Here is a 17,840-nt window from a genome sequence, read left to right as displayed (position 1 = left end):
GTAGAAGCACATAATCTTGCTTGTGTTTAACTGAGGAATGGAAAATATTTTCATCATCTGAATTACTTCATTGATAATTAGCACTTTGGAAAGACAAGAAAAAGCAGGAATCTCTTCTTTTTTTTCCCCTCTTTCAACCACATATCATCTGCCATGGAGTTTTGATTTGAGTTTAAACACTGGTTAGAAATATTTTACAACTGCTTTTGCTGAAAAAGTCTGTTTTTTGAAATTGTTAAATTCCCTTCAGTTCATAGGTTGCTGAGAAGATTTATTCCTGCATACTTATGGAGGTCTTGGATACAGCAAGCATTGAAATTTCTTTAGCAAATTAATGACTATATATATGGTATTATGTTTGGAGAGTGTGCAATACAACACAAATTTCACAGATAAAAATGAGTTTAAGTCATGCTTATTAAATGGATAGCTATTTCTTTTTAATCTATTTGTTGAAGTAAGGAAGAAGGGAAGAAGAAACACAGTTCTACTTACTAAAATTTAAGTCTTTTTACAGTCAAGGCTAATTGAAAGTGACTGGGAAACTTTGATTCTGCAGCCACCTATATTTTGAATTCTTGATATTGCAACTTTAAAGTTGATGTTTTTATCTATGAAATCACATGTATCTATATGTATTTACCTGTCATAGCTGTATTTGCATATATACATATGTATGCATAAATACTCCCATGCTTGAGTTTTATAAGCTATGTTTAAGGTAACTGCTTTGATTTGTGGATGAAGCATACTAGTTAAATCAATAAAGTACACAGCATTTATTTGTGTGGAGGAGTGGGAACACTTGGCTTTTACTTAACTACGTATATCAACTATTAAAAAGAACCCTTAATTTCTCTAACAGGCAGACCTGGGCCTTTGTGCTTATGATTGTGCATTAAAAAGTTCTTGGGCATGCAACACTTAATTTTTTTTTTTTCTTAGTATTTAAACAATGAATAACTTCAGATATCTCAACATAAAATGTAATGTTTGTTGTCAGTTATACCAGGTCATGCATAGCAGTAGATAGAATCAACGTAATGGACTACATTTTCATAAAGTTGTTTTGCATAAAGACATTTCTTGGCAACAACTTAATAGAATTCCAGGCATTGTGTTAGCTGAATAATTGCTTTGCTTTTTCACTAACTTTTTTCAGTGTCTTCTGGGTTGCCATACTATTTTCCGAGTTTCTGATGAAAAGTCCAGTATTAACTAGCTTTTATGTTCTGACTGGCATTAAAATAGCTTACAGAAAGGAAGTACATATTCCAATATAGTGTGTAGGTTTTATTTAAAAACCTAGATTAATTGTTTGCCAGGAATATTTTCTTCAGTTTGCTCTAATTTTTTTTTAAATGAAGTAGTTTGTTCAGCTGTGAATACAGTCTCTATATATTACAGAAATTATTGAAAAAGTTGCAGAAACTATTGTTACTCTAATTTTAAAACACGACATGGTAAGAATTCTGAAACTAGTTTTTCTGGGGTGATTCAATTTAAAATTAATATAAGTATTTAATAGTCTTACCCTGAATTGTATCATAGCTGTGCTGAAATAGTACAGTTGAAAACAAAAAAACCCTTTCATGCTAAAACCAGTCAGTTAAAATGCATTCCTTTCTCACACATTCAAACTCTGTTACCTATTACTTTTATTATAGGTTGAAATTCAGCAGTAGGTTTATTTCTTAATTTTGATTGTTTGTTGTAACAGTAATAACACTGTCAGAATGCAGGGATGGTGAGGCCTCAGCTCCCTGGCTTTGTCACTGATTCAGCTGGTGTCATTTGAGCAGATGATGATGATGATAATAATAATAAACTTTTAAAACTTCTCTATCTATGAAATGTGGATGTGATTCAGTGGTAAAAAGTGAGAATTGGTGTAATTGGTTTTGGTATAGCACTTCAAAAATTTCATAATAGCTTTCTCTTGACAGTCTAAAAGACTGAAAATACTCTGAAAATAAATGTGTCTAGAAGACAATAGGAATAATGAAGAATAGCCAAAGCTTTAAGATAATTTTATTAAAACCCCATAAACTTCATGTTTATTAAAGTGCACAGAGCCACTGTTAATCCCCTGTGGCATTCCTCTTGTTTAATTGTTGGGATGCTGCAATGAAACATGTCTTAAAAGGAAGTTACCCAATTACATGTTCATTTTTCAATATTAAATGTGTCTCATTTTACCAGCAAAAATTATTTATTTGAACTGGAATTCACAAATTCATCTGAGATTCTGAAAGTAAAGGTTGGCATTTTCTTGCATATAATCCCATTATTTAGCCCTTTCTGTTTGTGCCCCATGTTACTTTCTATTTATATTCTGTGACATCTGCAGAACTGCATTGCCATTCAAGCTTGCCTGGAAGTCATTAAGTGAAATTTAGAAACAGTTATGTTAATGAACTAGGATGTAACTGAATCCACTGTGCTGTCTTTAGCTGTTTGACTGCAGAACAAATGTAAAAAGCAGAAAAATAAACCAAGAAACATCATTCTAAGAGCAGCAGATAGAGCTTTTGAAATATCTGAGGAGAATGTTTAGCCAGTCAAAAATGTGTTGTCATGTAGTCACATACAGTGTCAACTTCATAGGCCTTCTGGTCTAGTAATAGCTATTTTTACATCTTTGTTTTGAGAGCACTTATTGCTATGGTTTATCTGTTGTGATGTGGAACTCCATGCAAGAGGTTTTTGAAACTTCACTGCCTTCCAGGCGGGACTTGAGAAGAACAAAAATAAATCCCTCTGCTCCAGGTTAATAGTAGCCTTTAACAAATTACAATAATATTTGTAATGATCCCTCTATCTAAGACAGAAATATTGAGTATCTAAAACAGAAATACGAAATATTAGATCCATTCCAGGCAAGCTGCTGAACTACTTAATCAAATGTATCTTTGTGAAAATTTGTAAATTGGTTAATTTGTGAATTACAAATATTAAGATATCTCACATTCCTTCAATAGTTTTGCTGTCTCTGAAGTGCCCAATATGATTTTTTTTTTTTTTTTTTTTTTTAAATGCCTCCTGATAAGTATGTAGTATGATCTTTGTGTTTCTTTCCGATGATGTGAGTCTTGGCAGGACATTATTTTGTCCTTCAAGCAAACGTTCCTTAGCTAGAGGTAAAAAGAAGTGCAGAGTTTTAATGCAAGGTGACATACATTTCCTGATGCTCAGTCTTCTGAACCCAGATAGAAAAATAAATTAGGTACTGATCTCTTGAGGATATATATGCTGGGTCAGGGCAAAGAATATTAGGATGCTAATGGTTGCTTTGATGCCAAGGGACCACTTTGACACACAACGTATACAGCAGTAAAATGTTGACCACTGTAAACAGAGATTGTAAACTATTTACTGTGTTTACAGACCACTTTCGATCCTGGGGTTTTGCTGGGAAGGGGAAAAAAGGGGAGTGAATCTTTTACTCTGGAGAGTACAAATGAAATAAAATTCAGGCAGCAATGCATTCTGCAATAAAAGTGTGCTAGGTTTTACCAGACTGATCAGTATTTGCCAGGAAGTAGGAAGTGCTAGGATTTCTTAACTTTGGGTCTCGTACTCCTATTGGTACAAAACCAAAGAGCTAAATAATTAAGTTTTTTAAAAACCCATAGAAATGATAGTGTTTGGCACTACCCTGGATTTCTGTCACAGTTTGAATGTTTTCATCCTCCTTCAGTGTTTTTATCTTTGTTTTTAATGAAGTTCATATTTATCCAGATTTCTGAAGTAATTCACAAGGACAAAGAAAAGTCCCAGAACCCACTGAAAGGGGGTGGGGTGTGTTACAACATCAGACAAACCTCATGAGAGAAACTTGTGAATTGATACCAATGCTGTGTGTCTTACCTTGTATTTCTCATTTACTCCTTCTTCACGCACATTGACATCATCAGGACAAGTCTCTGTGAAATCAATTAGGTTAAATCTTTGGAGAGGCAGAGTTCTAAACTCTAAGCATCTTTCTTTGTATTCCAAAGAATGCTTGACATAAAATACACTTGCTGTCTCATATGACTGCTGCCTGGCCAGTAGATCCAATAGAATCTCTAAGACATGAGATGTCTTGTTCTGGGTGCCAGTGGTTTTCACACAAAACAAAACTGCAGGCTCCTACAAAACGTGTTTGAAAGGTGGAGGAGTAACATGCCTCAAGATCAGTATCTTAGCAAATGGCTGGAAAAAGATTCCTTCGGCACTCAGTAAGGCAACATTGTTCTGGGACATAACACACAAGTGCTATTTTCATGGAAATACCATCATAGTGTCGGCAAGAAATGTTGGGGTTTGTGCACCAGTGGAAGCAAAAGAAGGAGATTTAGATTATTCTTCACCTTTTAGTTGCAACTGATGTAGCTTTTTTGATGTGACAGTTCTTGGTGGTGATTTGGGTGGGAGTTTTAGCCCGAATAGGAGGAATTTTGTGTTATATTACAATCAACGTTCAACTATAAAGACATCAATATAAAAGGACATTTAATAAAATAATCATTTTTATTAAGCTGTCTTTTTATAATTGCATTCTGGGAGCTAGAAAATGTTAGCTCATGCTGTAAAAATTGGTAAGAAACTATATTTTCCAAATCAAGTTAATAAGATAGCAGTACAACTCCAGTCATTTTAAATAAATACTTCACAAGTTTCCATGGAAAACACAAATAAATTCTGTACTTTTGTTTATATGAAAAGAAGAAAAAAAGAAAAAAACCCAAGAAGCTGTGGAGCTACAAGTTTCTGGGCATTTTAAGCTTCCATATAAGTACTATAGCAGTAAAATGCAGTTTAATTTTATTTTTCCCCATGTGAAATAGGAAATATATAACTGAAAGTGAAGGAGAGTGGAGATATGCCAATTACTTTATATTCACAAGTATCAATGTGTTAATGAAATATTTTACAACAAGGTTTGCAGGAAAGAGTCTGTCTCATTTTCAACAGTATTTTGAGTTGAAACGTGTTTGTCCTGGTCCTTGAAGTGTAGGTAGATCATGTAGCTGGTGAGGCAGGGTCTGTGGCTTCCAGAGGAGCTCCACAGAGGCGAAACTCAGGAAGGCAAGAAAGACAAGATTGAGATCATTGCTACATGCACAGCTTGCTTTCTTTTTTCCAGACTGCCACTGATATATTTTTCACTCCAGGAATTACACTGCCAAAATGTATCCTCCAACAAACCATACCCCAAGTCTTATCTTCCAAAGAAGCTAATAACTAGTTTAAGCCAGTAATCAAGGTTTATCATAGTCCATTCAAAAAGAATTGGGGGTTTTTGGTTATCAGGTTTTTTTGGTCTGCCTAATTATTTGAGATTTTAAATTCTTGCCAATTTCTCTTACCCATGGATTTTGCGTAAGTTGACTTTGTTTTCTTTCACTAGCTCTGGGGGAAATTATTTTATTCGGAAGTCTTCCTTGATGCTAGAAGTTTAGGTCCCTTGAATTTTATTGTTTGCCAAAGTAGCCTAGCACTAAATCTAGGTAGTTGTGAAGGAAACATGCATTTGATCATTGAGTTTTAAAATTAAATTAGCCTGATTTTTATGTGCCTATTGCACATACTGCACATAGGCAATAGAAGTATAGAAGCATATACTGAATTGGTTTGAAACACCACTGAATTGGTTTAAATACTAAGATCTGTGTTTTTTTCCTTAAGGTTAAAATAAGCAATTTATGATGAATCAATGGTGTTTTGTAAATTAAATGTTGACTGATTTTGAGGACTTCCATTGAGTTGTTCAGAATCAGATTGACACACTATATTCTCTTACTACACTTCTTAAAAATATTGAATGGATGCATATTTTATGTTGTATTGACAATATTTTAGAAAAAGATAAATAAGAAGGCAGGAACTCTAGTCATTCTCATGTCATGTGCTTCTGATACACAGGTATATGTGAGTGTATGTTACACAGTTATGAGGTGATGTTAAATATAAAAAGTAGCTTTAGGGTTTACTTCTTCCTTCTGTGCTACAGTTGCTTCTAGGTTTTCTGGATGTTTGGACTTAAAAAATAAAAAACATTTGCAGTTGATACATTCTGCTTTTTCTTTCATTGTACATCTGACTGCCACTAGATGGTGATAGACGTGTGTACAATATTAACTGTATGGCAACGAAGATTGGAGTTCATTTTCATATGACCCTCAATAACTGACTGGGAAATCAATAGTTACTAAAACAGTGTAATTTTGATTCTGCCCTGTGATTAAGAGCATTGCATGGAGCTTTTCATAGCAAAGAAGGATGCTGCCTGGCATCCAACACACCTCTCCTTATAGCAGCAGGCCTCCTGTGCTGAACTTGTAGTGGACTTTCAGAAGAGAGCAGGTCTCCTAAAAGCAGTTCTGCATGAGGACTGTTGCTGCACTCAAGGTTTTTGGGTTCTCTGTCCAGCACCTTGGCCTACTTAATCAAGGAGATAAAAGGCATGGTTGAAGGTGGGGAGGAAGTGTTTTCCTTTGGAAAAATTATCTTCTAGGAAAGAAACAAAGCACCCTTATATTCTAGGTCAAGAGGCTGATTGTATGTGTTCCTGAGCAGTCAGGAGAGGATCATCTAGTCCTAAGGCCCATTTCTTTCAAGCCAATAAAGAATTCTTACCTTGGATTGTAACATAACATAAAATTGCTTCTATTTTAGTTAGCCCCCTGCCCCGAAACCACCACCACCGTCATATGAACAAAGCTACATCAAGTGCAATTGCTTCAATACTTTGAAGCTGGTCCTTAGCCTTGAACATTTCTGTCTGTGCACCTAGGAAATAATAATGTGGACCATTAGAAGAAAAGATCTCTGATATGTCTTGTATACTGTAAACGTTAAACTAAACATCTGCTACATAGCAGCAGATTACTTTCTTAATGCACCCCAAATTTTTAAAGATTGTCCAAATTTCATATTAAAAAAAATCTTTCATTTTTAGTTGCACGTTTCATTCGCCTTGTCTAAGCATGTTTAAATTATTTCTAAGGTCTCCAGATAAACGTTTTCCTTCAAATTGTTGTTAGAGTCAGTTATGAGCAAATCTGGTTTTAGTAGAGATTCCTATTTGTTGTCCTTCATTTCTCTCTGTTCAGAGTTTCCAATATAGTATCTAATGAAATAGATCTCTGTTTTATAGAAGTTTTAAAGAGATCAAGTTTAATACAAAACTTGAACTAAACATTTAATTCCACTGGGAATAATTTTGAATATGGGAAAACTTGTACTTCGTTGTGTAGGTGTCTTTCTGTTTGAAGCAGGCAAGGTAAGTTTCAAGTAACGGTCAATGTTTTAGTTGTAGATAAACTAGAGAGATTATTTTGGAGTTTTTTCATCACTACCTCAATGCAGATGCAATTGAATTTCTTTCCCTCTGTTTAATATCAGTTTTCTTATCCCTCTGTTTAATATCAGTTTTCTTATCATTTTTTAGAATCGCCAGATGCTGATATTGCCATGGAGGTAGCTACATCAGAACAGCATGTTTCTGAGGCAATATATGATTGTGTTATTTGTGGACAAAGTGGTCCTTCTACTGAAGACAGACCTACAGGGCTAGTTGTACTATTACAAGCATCCTCAGGTATGAATGTGTGACTTGTTGGACAAGCAGTGTTTCTGCAGCATTTAGTATGTGTGCATAAATACTGTTGTGTCTCATGGAGTCTGGAAAAACAGTCTTCCCTTTTTTTGTGGATGGTCCTCCATGAAGCACATGTGTAGGTCTAAGGGTACTGAGAAAATTTTTAAATGTTTGGGAAAAGAGCGAACAGTTTCATTCCCTCCTAGTTCCTATTAGCTTTTGCAAACCCAGCCGTATATAATAGACCTGCAGGAAAACAGGTATTGAAAGAAAAAGAAAATAAAATAGCCATTGGTGTATCTATATATATGTATGTGTGTTTGTGTATGTGTATATATACACTTTATGTACAAGTGCAAAAGCACAACTTTCAGTATTCAGTTTCTTTAATAATTTTTTTACTGTTTAACATCAACAAAGCACACTGTAGTTACAAGCCAGAATTTCCTGATTGTTTTCTTAATTGTTTAGCATATTATTATCCATTGCATTTTTTATTGCTTCTTTTCATACAGTATTGGGACAATGCCGCAATAGCACTGAGCCAAAGAAACTACCAACTACTGAAGAGGAGCAAATATACCCTTGGGATACCTGTGCAGCACTGCATGATGTGAGGCTTACAACTTTACAGCGATACTTTAAAGATGTAAGTATTTCTTATGAACAATACTACTACTTATGAAAAAATTGTGTAAAAAGGTAAATTAAATTACAACTTAGAGTCCTCCTAGTTTCATGTCTACATTTAGTGAACACTTGTCATGTTGCAGTAGTTATGAAATGTTTACGTTTGATAGGGTCCTTATTTTTAAATAGTGTCTGGCTTTTCCCTAGTTATATTTTTGGCATAGGCATCTAGTATATCTACAGGCTATATAGTCATTAACTATCCATGCAGATGTTCGCTAGAAGATATTTCACAATTCAGTGTGGCCACACAATTGAGATGTGTTTCTGCTGTCTTAGGTATTACTTTCAAAACACCAGTTTTCTTGTGGCCATTCAGTTACTCTTAATCAGTTAAAAGTATTGTTGGCAGCACAGAGTAAGTGGAAAGAGTTGTTTTAGCTTGTAACAGTTCTCTGAGCTACTACAGAGAAGGGGAGGATGAGTGGATGGGAAGGAGGGACCAGCAGAAGACTTCACCCTCTTCTGCTGAATCCTCAACTTTGCGCAACATTACTGAAGTTCAGTTTTACGGTAATTGGTATGTTATTTTATGTTTTGCAGTTCTGTTAGCTGTTCCAAGCAGAGTTTTGCATTGCTTCACAAAGCCACATTACAGCTTTTCATATTTAATTTTGAGAGCCAATTCTTGTTGCTTAACAGGACTTGTTCAGTTGTAGACCTTTGTGGAAGTGCTGCCTGTGACTTTCCTTGCTGGTGTATAAAACAGCCATGTAAGATAATACATAACTGTTCTGAGAAATAATTCTGGGGAGAAGAATATGTAACCTATGGCCCTAAATTAGCTCCTATAAACTAGTCCCAGGTGACATACCAGCTTTTAGGCAGATCTAACTAAATAATCAGCCTTTAGAGTCTTTAAAGAGGAAAAACTGTGGCAATTTTTACTCTGACACAATTGCTAGCTTTTTCATAATCTGTCATAATTGATCTGTGATAATTGAAATTTGCCAACTGCAACCAAGCTTGCTTATGTAGAGTAGATTAATTTAGAGTAAATTTAGTAATTGATACAGTTTTAAAAATTGGGCAATGTTTTCAGAACAGCACCTTCTCCTGAGGCAAATATACGTTTACTTGCTAGAAAGTACAACTTTTAAAGATGTAAGCAGGAAATTATTTCTGAACAAAAGATATTTTAGTTCAGAAAGAATCTGTGGACAAACTTTTCTTCTTTTGACATTGATGATGTTTGTTTGTTTCAAATAGTTAATGAATATCTTTTCCTACTGAAGTGATTAAAAATGTTGAAGCAATACTGTAGCTTTATTTTTACATGTTTGCATACTACACAGGGAAGGAGTTCCAAGCAAAATGTTACTCAATAATTTGATCTCACTGAAGTGTATATTTCCCTTTCTGTGCAGTAACACTACCAACAGATTAGGCTAAAATATACTGTAATGCAATGGGCAAATGCATCCTGCTTTGAAAAATTCCAGTCCTGATTCAAACATTAGTTGAATTAGCTATTTTTGCTTTCAAGTTTCCAGGTCACTACTGTGCTAAAAAATGTCTCTGCATGAAAGAACTAATCCTTAAATCTCTTTTGGCATAAAAATGGAAACATCTGTTAGTGTCTTGAGCGTCTTGTTCAGCTGAGCTAAGCAATAAGAAGTCCTTTTGTTTATCAACTGTGTCCTTCCCAGTAAGTGTCCTTCCTCTAACAACAGATTTCAGGAGGCAAGAGAATAATTTCACTTAGATGTGAAAATTTTAAATTATGAAACATGATCTAGCTCATCCTACTGGAAGAAAAAAAATATTCAAAATCTACGTGCTATATACAGATTGGGCAAAACAGGCCAATTCTGTCCATAGAGATTCCTTTTGTGCTTTCTTAGCTGAAATTTGATGCTTGCTGTCAGTCAGGGAGTAGAGTTCTTGCCTGTTAAAGGAAAAATCACTGAAAGTTATTATTTTTAATATGGAGAGGTATGACTAAGGGTTAGGAGATAAAACTTCATATACTAGATTAATAGGACTATTTTCAGAATCACATAGTACTCTGTAACCAATAACTTGATATAGGTGTGCTCCATCCCAAGCCTGTGGCTTGCTTTGGAATCTCCTTTATTTCTGAACTGAAGAATAATAGAGTAAAGCCTTTCTGCAAAGACTTTGGGGTTGTTTTTTTTCTTATGCAAATGCCACTAAGTAGCCTCATTAAATACATGCAATAAATGATGCTTTTCCTGAACGAAACATTTGTCCTGTGGGGCTTATCCAGGTATACCATACGACCTTACTAATAGTGCAGACTACTAAATTATGCAGGAACCAGCAGGAGAAAAAGTTTTTCTTGTTCTATGGCCTGAGAGGGTCATAGCACATTATGAATGTCAGGTTGAGGCAAGGTAAATAGGAGCATGTCTTAATGATAGAATTTGTAATTCTGTTTTGATTTCCTGCTCATACGCAAGAAAAAAAATGAGGTGCTAGGACTTCCTTAGAAAATGCAACTATCGGAGTTAGTTATTTACAGTACCCTGGTTTTGCATCATACATTAAGACCACTTTAGGGTGAGTCTACACTAAAAATTGTTTTCCAATTCTGGTAGCCATAAATCTTTTTCTGTTCTTTAAATGTATAACCAGAATGTACATTTCAATCTGTGTATGAAATTATTTTTTTGAGAAATGGAGATTTGATAATTAGACTGACTAAGCTAGGTAGCTAGGTCATATAGCTAGGTATTCTGCAAAAGAATTTTCTAGAATTCCTTATCATAAGTTTGCCAGTGGTGACTGTTTTTTCAGTTCATTATTTTCTGGGAACTATCAGTGAGGTAACTTGATTTTTGACATGTGAGCTGTAAGTGCAGTTTTTGAATAAGGCCAGTGTTTTCAAAACAATCGTAGTATAAAACTCAATTCACTAAACAGGTATTTGTTCTCTTTTCCCTTTATGTGTTATATACAATATTGTTCAATAATGCATTAAAAACCCTAAGTGTTTACACTGAATTTTAATAACAGGTTGGGGTTTAATTATATAACTGTGATCTTGTTATTTTGGTTACATGCAAAACTGAATTAAATGTATTGGAGCAGTATATTGCCTTTGGACATGGGATAACTTGTACTGTTGGAACAGATGGTAGGTAGAGTTAGAGCTGTCTTCATGCTGTAATACAAGAGGTTCTTTAAAGAAGTCATTATCTTAAGTGACAAGAACTGCAGAAGTTTAACTTAAGTGTTTGGCTCTTTGTTGGAAAGAATAGCATAATGGCAGCCATGTAAGTTAGCACAAGTAAATACTTTATAAAATAATTTTTTTTCTTATTTCCACAGCATGTCTTTTAATTAGATAGCATGCAAATAAAAATCTATGTATTTTTTAAAATCTTTAAATAAGTTGTGGTAAATACCTTTATAACTTTATATATACTGTTGTTCTTTTTTCTTACTGTTTTTGCTTTGTTTTAGAGTTCCTGCCTGCAAGCAGTATCAATAGGCTGGGAGGGAGGTGTTTATGTACAGACTTGTGGTCACACTTTACACATAGATTGTCACAAATCTTACATGGAATCTTTACGGGTAAGTAAAACTAAAGATCGTCTTTTTTTATTTGCATCTGAACTGTTCTTAGTGAAGTCAATTGGATTTATGCTGTTCAATTAAGAAGAAGAAAGATTGGGTTTACATGAATGGACAAGGATGTTTTTACTATGTTTCAAGAACTGTAGATACTAAATCTCTTATTACATCTTGACATTATTAACAGAAGTACTTTGTTTTCAGTTATTCTGATATATCAGAAAAAAATACTTGACTAAATTAATCCTGTTCTTAAAAAAATAAATCACTGGGTTTGGGGTATTTTTCTTGTGTGCATATTCAGGTAAAGCATTTCTTACACTCTCCATTTCTGTTTCATAGATTCCTATTTTGATGTTTAACGTGTGTTAGAAATTACAGAGAAACTGAAGAAAAAATGAGAGGGAATTTTACAAATATAAACTTGTGGTTTTGGTTAATTCCTAGTATGAAAATTCAGTTACAAAAAGTTAGATATTTATCTCCAGTTACGTATGGTATATGTTACCTATATGTATGCAGTTTAGAGAAATGAGTTAAAATAGTTCAACTCTTGTGAATTATGCTTTTTTTTTTTTTCCCTCCTTGGAAAATACTGTTGGGAAATTACTGCTATACATGGTTTTAAAATACAGTTTGTTAGTCAAACCTCAGAAATTGTTGGCTAGAAAATACATCCTTATTTTCACATGGTCTGAGTAAACAGGGTAGAGTTGCATTGATGTTGCTGGCCTCCTTCGCCCCCCTCAACCTCTTGCAGCCCAATTGCAGATCTTCTGAATGGCACCATAGAATGTTATCACAAGCTCAGCAGTGGTAGAAGCCATTGGATTTTAAGCAATCATTTCCCTCCGTATTATTTAGTGTAATAAAATAAAAGACTAAATGATGACTTCTTGTTGCATATGTAACTGCTTTTTTATTCAAGATTACTTTATGTGATATTCCTTTAATTTTATTTTTTCATAAGTTTTGTTGATTTGTTTCCATTTTGAGAAAAACTATGAGCAATGCTTTGTATTTTTAGAATCAGCATTGGTCATACTGTGTAATTTACCTGTAGAGAAGTTGGAAGCTGTGCCACCTTTATTGGATACCATGATGAATTGTTCTTTTCCATATGACTGTAAAGATGTTTTTGGGGGTAATTGTGTCATCAAGATAATTAAGTAAAATCTGGGCTTTCATGATAGAATCTAATTTTACAGAATTTTGGAAAAGCAGTCTTTTGCATCATATAGATACTGAAGTCCCTTTTCTGGCGGATTCTCACTTAAACTTGAAATAAACTGTTAATTCCATCTCATTGTATTCCTGAAGATTTCTAGATTATTTAAGTGAACTTTTGATCCTAGCATGTATTACTACTACCTAGATGAGTGCATAATAATTTTGACTATTCCTAGCATTCTTAGTACTGAAATAACTTATATAGACTTGTGTTCATCTGGATAAAACACTTATTTTTACATAACACAATCAGAGATCAACATCCAGAAAGGTATGTAAAAGTAGGCTCACCAGAATGCCTCAGCATTCTGGGCTGATTGCTTGAGGTTTAAATTACAGTCGCTGTTAACTTAGCAGTTCTCTTCTCCCAGGAGGGGGAAACCGTTGAGCCAATTCACAAGGCTGAAGCAAGGCTGCTTGCCAGTAACAGGAGTACTCGGGAGATGTCCCCACTTCCCAAACACATACTTCTGTGTCCATTTTTTGATCCTTCATGATAAAGAAGAAATAATCAGGGTTTTTGTCATGTTTTTTTGTCATGCTGCCCTCCAGTGGCTACTTGATTAGGTTTTTCAGCCTGTACTCCTTCTGAGAAATACCTTCAAATATTTCTCATGACTGAAAATAAAATTGCCTTTTGATAATTTAGAAGATGTTTTCAAGGGAGTCTCAAAACTTTATTGGGAATTGCTAGAAAGAGGCAACACATGTGAAATGTTCAAAATACCCCATTGAAGTATTTCTAGTTTATTATGGGGATATTGTTGACAATGAAGAGTACTTAAAAATCCGGAAAATTATTTGAGTTGGAGGATTGTAAGATAGTCTTTAGTAGTTAGACCTTCTTCACTAAAATGAGGAGCTATTGCTATTCCAAATATTCTTTCTTTACATTTTTTGGTTTTAGACTTAGTTATTTAGCTGTACACCTGAAATATCAAAGTAAAAATTATAATCTTTTGCAAATTTCAACTACATCTTCTTTATTTTCTTTCAGAATGACCAGGTCCTCCAGGGTTTTTCAGTCGACAAAGGAGAATTTACCTGTCCCCTCTGTAGGCAGTTTGCTAACAGTGTTCTTCCTTGTTATCCTGGAAACAACGTGGAAAGAAGCCTTTGGCAAAGTCATAGTAACAAGTGTATGCAAGATCTTGTACAAGAGGTGGAAGATCTTCAAGAACAGCTGGGAACTTTCCCAGTAAGCATCAGTGTAAGGCAGAAAGATCCTTGTTAATTTGCCTCTACCTTTCCGTTTTTACATCATGTTGCATTTGTGACCTCTTAGAAACTTGACAACCTGGGAAACTTCATTTTCTTCTGATTTGGAAGATAGCATACTATTTTTTTTCGTATCAAGAAATTTAAAATATTTACAGCATTTACTGCATTACCCTACTAAAAATAAACAATTAAAAAGCTGTGACAAAATGTGATTAATATAGTCTTTTTATGGAGTACATTTTCACTTCTCTCCATAGTAATTTACATGAAATTCATTTATCATTTCTTTACAATGTAAAAACACCAATATCCTTGTAACTGGAAGCTATTTAAAGAATGTCTATTAAGAACATTTTAAGGTATGGATTATTTGTTTTACAGAAAGAGCAGTTTGCAGATGCTCATGTATTACAAAGCTTCATGAGGTCTTTCTGAATGATAGAATTAATTCTATTAAATTTTGCTAGCCTTCCAGTCTTGATGGAGATACTTTGTGTTATTTTCATGTACTTGTGCAATGCAAATATACTTCAAAATAATGCAAGCAGTGAGATTCTTGAACTTAGGAGATGGACAAAACAGTTATGTTTTCATATTCAGAACAAATCAGAACAACTTTCATAATACTGTAACACTTCTGTGAGACAGAATATTGGCTTTTAATGCATATTTTTCATAAGCTGCAAATGTGTTTTTATGAATATGAAAGTGCTACGCTTTGTGATAAGCTATTGCATTTCTTCAGGTAAAATTAACTAATCTTCTTGTGTGTCTTTGTTCATAGTCTGAAACCAATCTCAGTAAAGAAATGGAATCTGTAATGAAAGATATAAAAAGTACCACACAGAAGAAGTATACAGATTATAGTAAGAGTCCTGGATCACCTGACAATGATTTTCTGTTTATGTATTCAGTAGCCAGGTGGGTATGTTTTTTCTTTTTATATTTTTTTAATTTGTGTTTCTCACTAATGGTATTACTCACCAGATAGTTTTCTTCTTTAAAAAAAAATTTAAAAATTATTCCATCCTCTCCAGAAAGTACTTTTTGAGTACTTAGTACATCGAGGTTACATTTTCTGATTTTCATATGCAGGCATATGCAAGATGGAAAGATGTGCCTTTCAGTTCATTTTTAGTATATGCAGCAGTGGCACAAAACCTGGAGAACATTTTGTCTTCTGCTTATTTAGTTTTCTTCTTTATTCAAGGTTTTGCTTTCCATATATCAAAATTTTATGTTGAATTTCTTTTTCTACCTTCCTTTCCCAAACTGTTGAATCTTCTCTACTACTATTAGCAGAATGAGATTATTTCTATATCACTGCCATATTGCTTGTTTTTTAAATCACAGGGTGTTTTTAATCTCTCTGTCAGACATTAGTTTTGTTTACTTAAACAGGGATCACAGAAGGAGTCTCTTCTACATCAGCAACCAGGAATCTCTCTTCATGTGAATAAGACTTCTAAAAAAGTGTCAAAACTACCAGCATTTTCTCTGTGATGTTTGATTCCAGTTTTATAGCTGTCAGTGTCACAGACATCATCTCCAAGAAAATCAAACAGTCCCTCCTTCCATCTATACCATTAATGTTAAGATGCTCTGAATGGTTAATATCTTCAGGTGTACCGTAATACAGGGTTTTCCCATAAGAAGAAGTTGAAATACTCATTAAGCAAATAATTTTCTAAACTCTGACTTACTGAGGCCTGTAGGGAAGGTGCTGACTGCAGAAAAAGTACAAGCATACAAGTGATATCATCCAGTAGCAGTTTTTACTGCGGTTTCATAAACTCTGGTTGCTGAGTGTCGTTAGTATATAAGCAGTGGAAATATTCAAGACTTGTCTCGGCAGAACTCTGGATAATCACATCTAAGGCTCAGCTTTTGACAGAAGGTTGGACCATCTGATCTCCAGAATTCTCTTCCAACCTAGATTATTGTATAATTCTATTAAAAGAAATATTATCTGTATTCTTTAAGAGTATCTTAACTGTGCCTTGAATAATAAGAGCAATTAAATTTTATACATAGCAAGTTAAAAGATTATTCTGTATTACTTTAAGCGGTATATGCTATACAAAGATAAATAATGTTGAGATTTTTAGCAATGATGTGTTTGGTCAATACAATTTAATATCCTTCAAAAAAATACGAAGGACTCAAAATCAATGTTTCACATATAAAAGTATGATTACTTGTAACCATAACTTGACATGCCATTTAAGGTACAAAAATAGTGTTATAATATATTTCTGGGTGTAATATTACATAATTTAAAAACTGCTAGCTAAACATATTTTAAATACATCTATAGTTTATGACTTTTACACCCTAAGCCCAAGAGTTTTGTTTTCATTCCAAGAATTAAAAATACCTCAAACCAGAACAGCATTTCATTGCTGTTTGCACTGCTGGAGAGAGAAATCATGGTTGACCACTAAGATTAGGATATGCCATCTGTATTTATTGTGACCTCTTCTTGTTAGGTTAGACTGGTGTCAGCAATTTTCCATTTATCCGTGGCTGAAGGATTTCAGGTGTTGTTACCATAAGTCCTAAGATCACTTATGAGGGTGCCTGGCAGATCAGCTACAAAATGGTTAATTTATCTTCCCTTTCAATTCAGCAATCCAGATTTACAGGCTTCTACTACTTGATAATTGCATAAGAACTACAGGTTAAAAAAATTAAACTTTTAGAAAGACATTTTAATTTTAATAGAACCTTACAGTTTGTATTTTTGGAAATAAATATGTAAGTGAGTCCCAGACCGAAAGAGTTTTCTTTGTATGATTTTAGTATGTTTTGTTTAAGAATGCAAACAATGGACTATCCACAACTTAAATGGCAGGCTGAAGTAACTTGCTTTATGGAAGTTATTCCTGTCATTCAGCCTGTTTCTTCCTTATTTCCATCCAATTCTTTTTGAGGTAATGATATCCTTGTGTTCCTTACCAACCAGTTACCTTTGAGCATTTCTAGTTTCATGTATTCTGAAACATTTCATTGTTTTTGGTCAGACCATGTACAGCTGTTATTCATTTCTTCCTGGTATTTAATCTAACATACAGATAAAGTGGTCAAGATGATAAGGAGCCCCTGTTTAAATAAGCATTTCAATGCAATGATATTTTTATTGACTCCATATATTTGCAAGTGAATTAAACACTCTTAATCTTCTTAGAAGTCATGTTCCATTTTCAATCAGAAAATTACATCATCTGCAGTCTTCTTAAAAGATGCTAGTTTACAGCTGGAGTCCAGCTTTGAAGTGGATTTCTGCATGCTGGAATGGGAATACTACTGGTTAAACAAGACGTAGCCACTTGCCCCAGCTTATCCTTTCTGCTTCAGGAAAGCGGGCACTTACTTTTCTTACTTCACTTTTGCTTACCCAGAGAGATGTCACTGGTAGCAGAGAAAAGAAATTACAAGCAAATTCTCTACCATCTAGTTAGTGGGAGAGCTAGCCCCTGTCTCTTCTCCTAGCAAAAGAGGCACTCAGAGTCTTGGCATCCTGATTTGCATGCACAGCTGGAAAAGCAGCTCCTTAGCTACCTCCCCCTTT

General features: G+C 34.2%; 1 protein-coding gene across 1 annotated transcript in view; it reads left to right on the top strand.

Annotated features, from left to right (window-relative positions):
* LOC104083232 (E3 ubiquitin-protein ligase UBR3-like) overlaps positions 1-15,190 on the top strand; it is a gene marked incomplete at both ends in the record, with an annotated part of 37,410 nt that extends 22,220 nt beyond the window's left edge. Inside the window, 5 exons of the mRNA XM_009586647.1 lie at positions 7,439-7,588; positions 8,104-8,237; positions 11,708-11,818; positions 14,046-14,258; positions 15,054-15,190. Of these exons, the coding sequence (XP_009584942.1) occupies positions 7,439-7,588; positions 8,104-8,237; positions 11,708-11,818; positions 14,046-14,258; positions 15,054-15,190 (745 nt within the window). The remainder of the gene's footprint in view (positions 1-7,438; positions 7,589-8,103; positions 8,238-11,707; positions 11,819-14,045; positions 14,259-15,053) is intronic.
* Positions 15,191-17,840: the final 2,650 nt, after the last annotated feature.

This window comes from Fulmarus glacialis, unplaced genomic scaffold (assembly GCF_000690835.1).
Source record: "Fulmarus glacialis isolate BGI_N327 unplaced genomic scaffold, ASM69083v1 scaffold27341, whole genome shotgun sequence".
Taxonomy (NCBI): Eukaryota; Metazoa; Chordata; class Aves; order Procellariiformes; family Procellariidae; genus Fulmarus; species Fulmarus glacialis.
The sequence above is the reverse complement of the archived record's forward strand: the minus strand, read 5'-3'. Positions and strand labels throughout refer to the sequence as shown.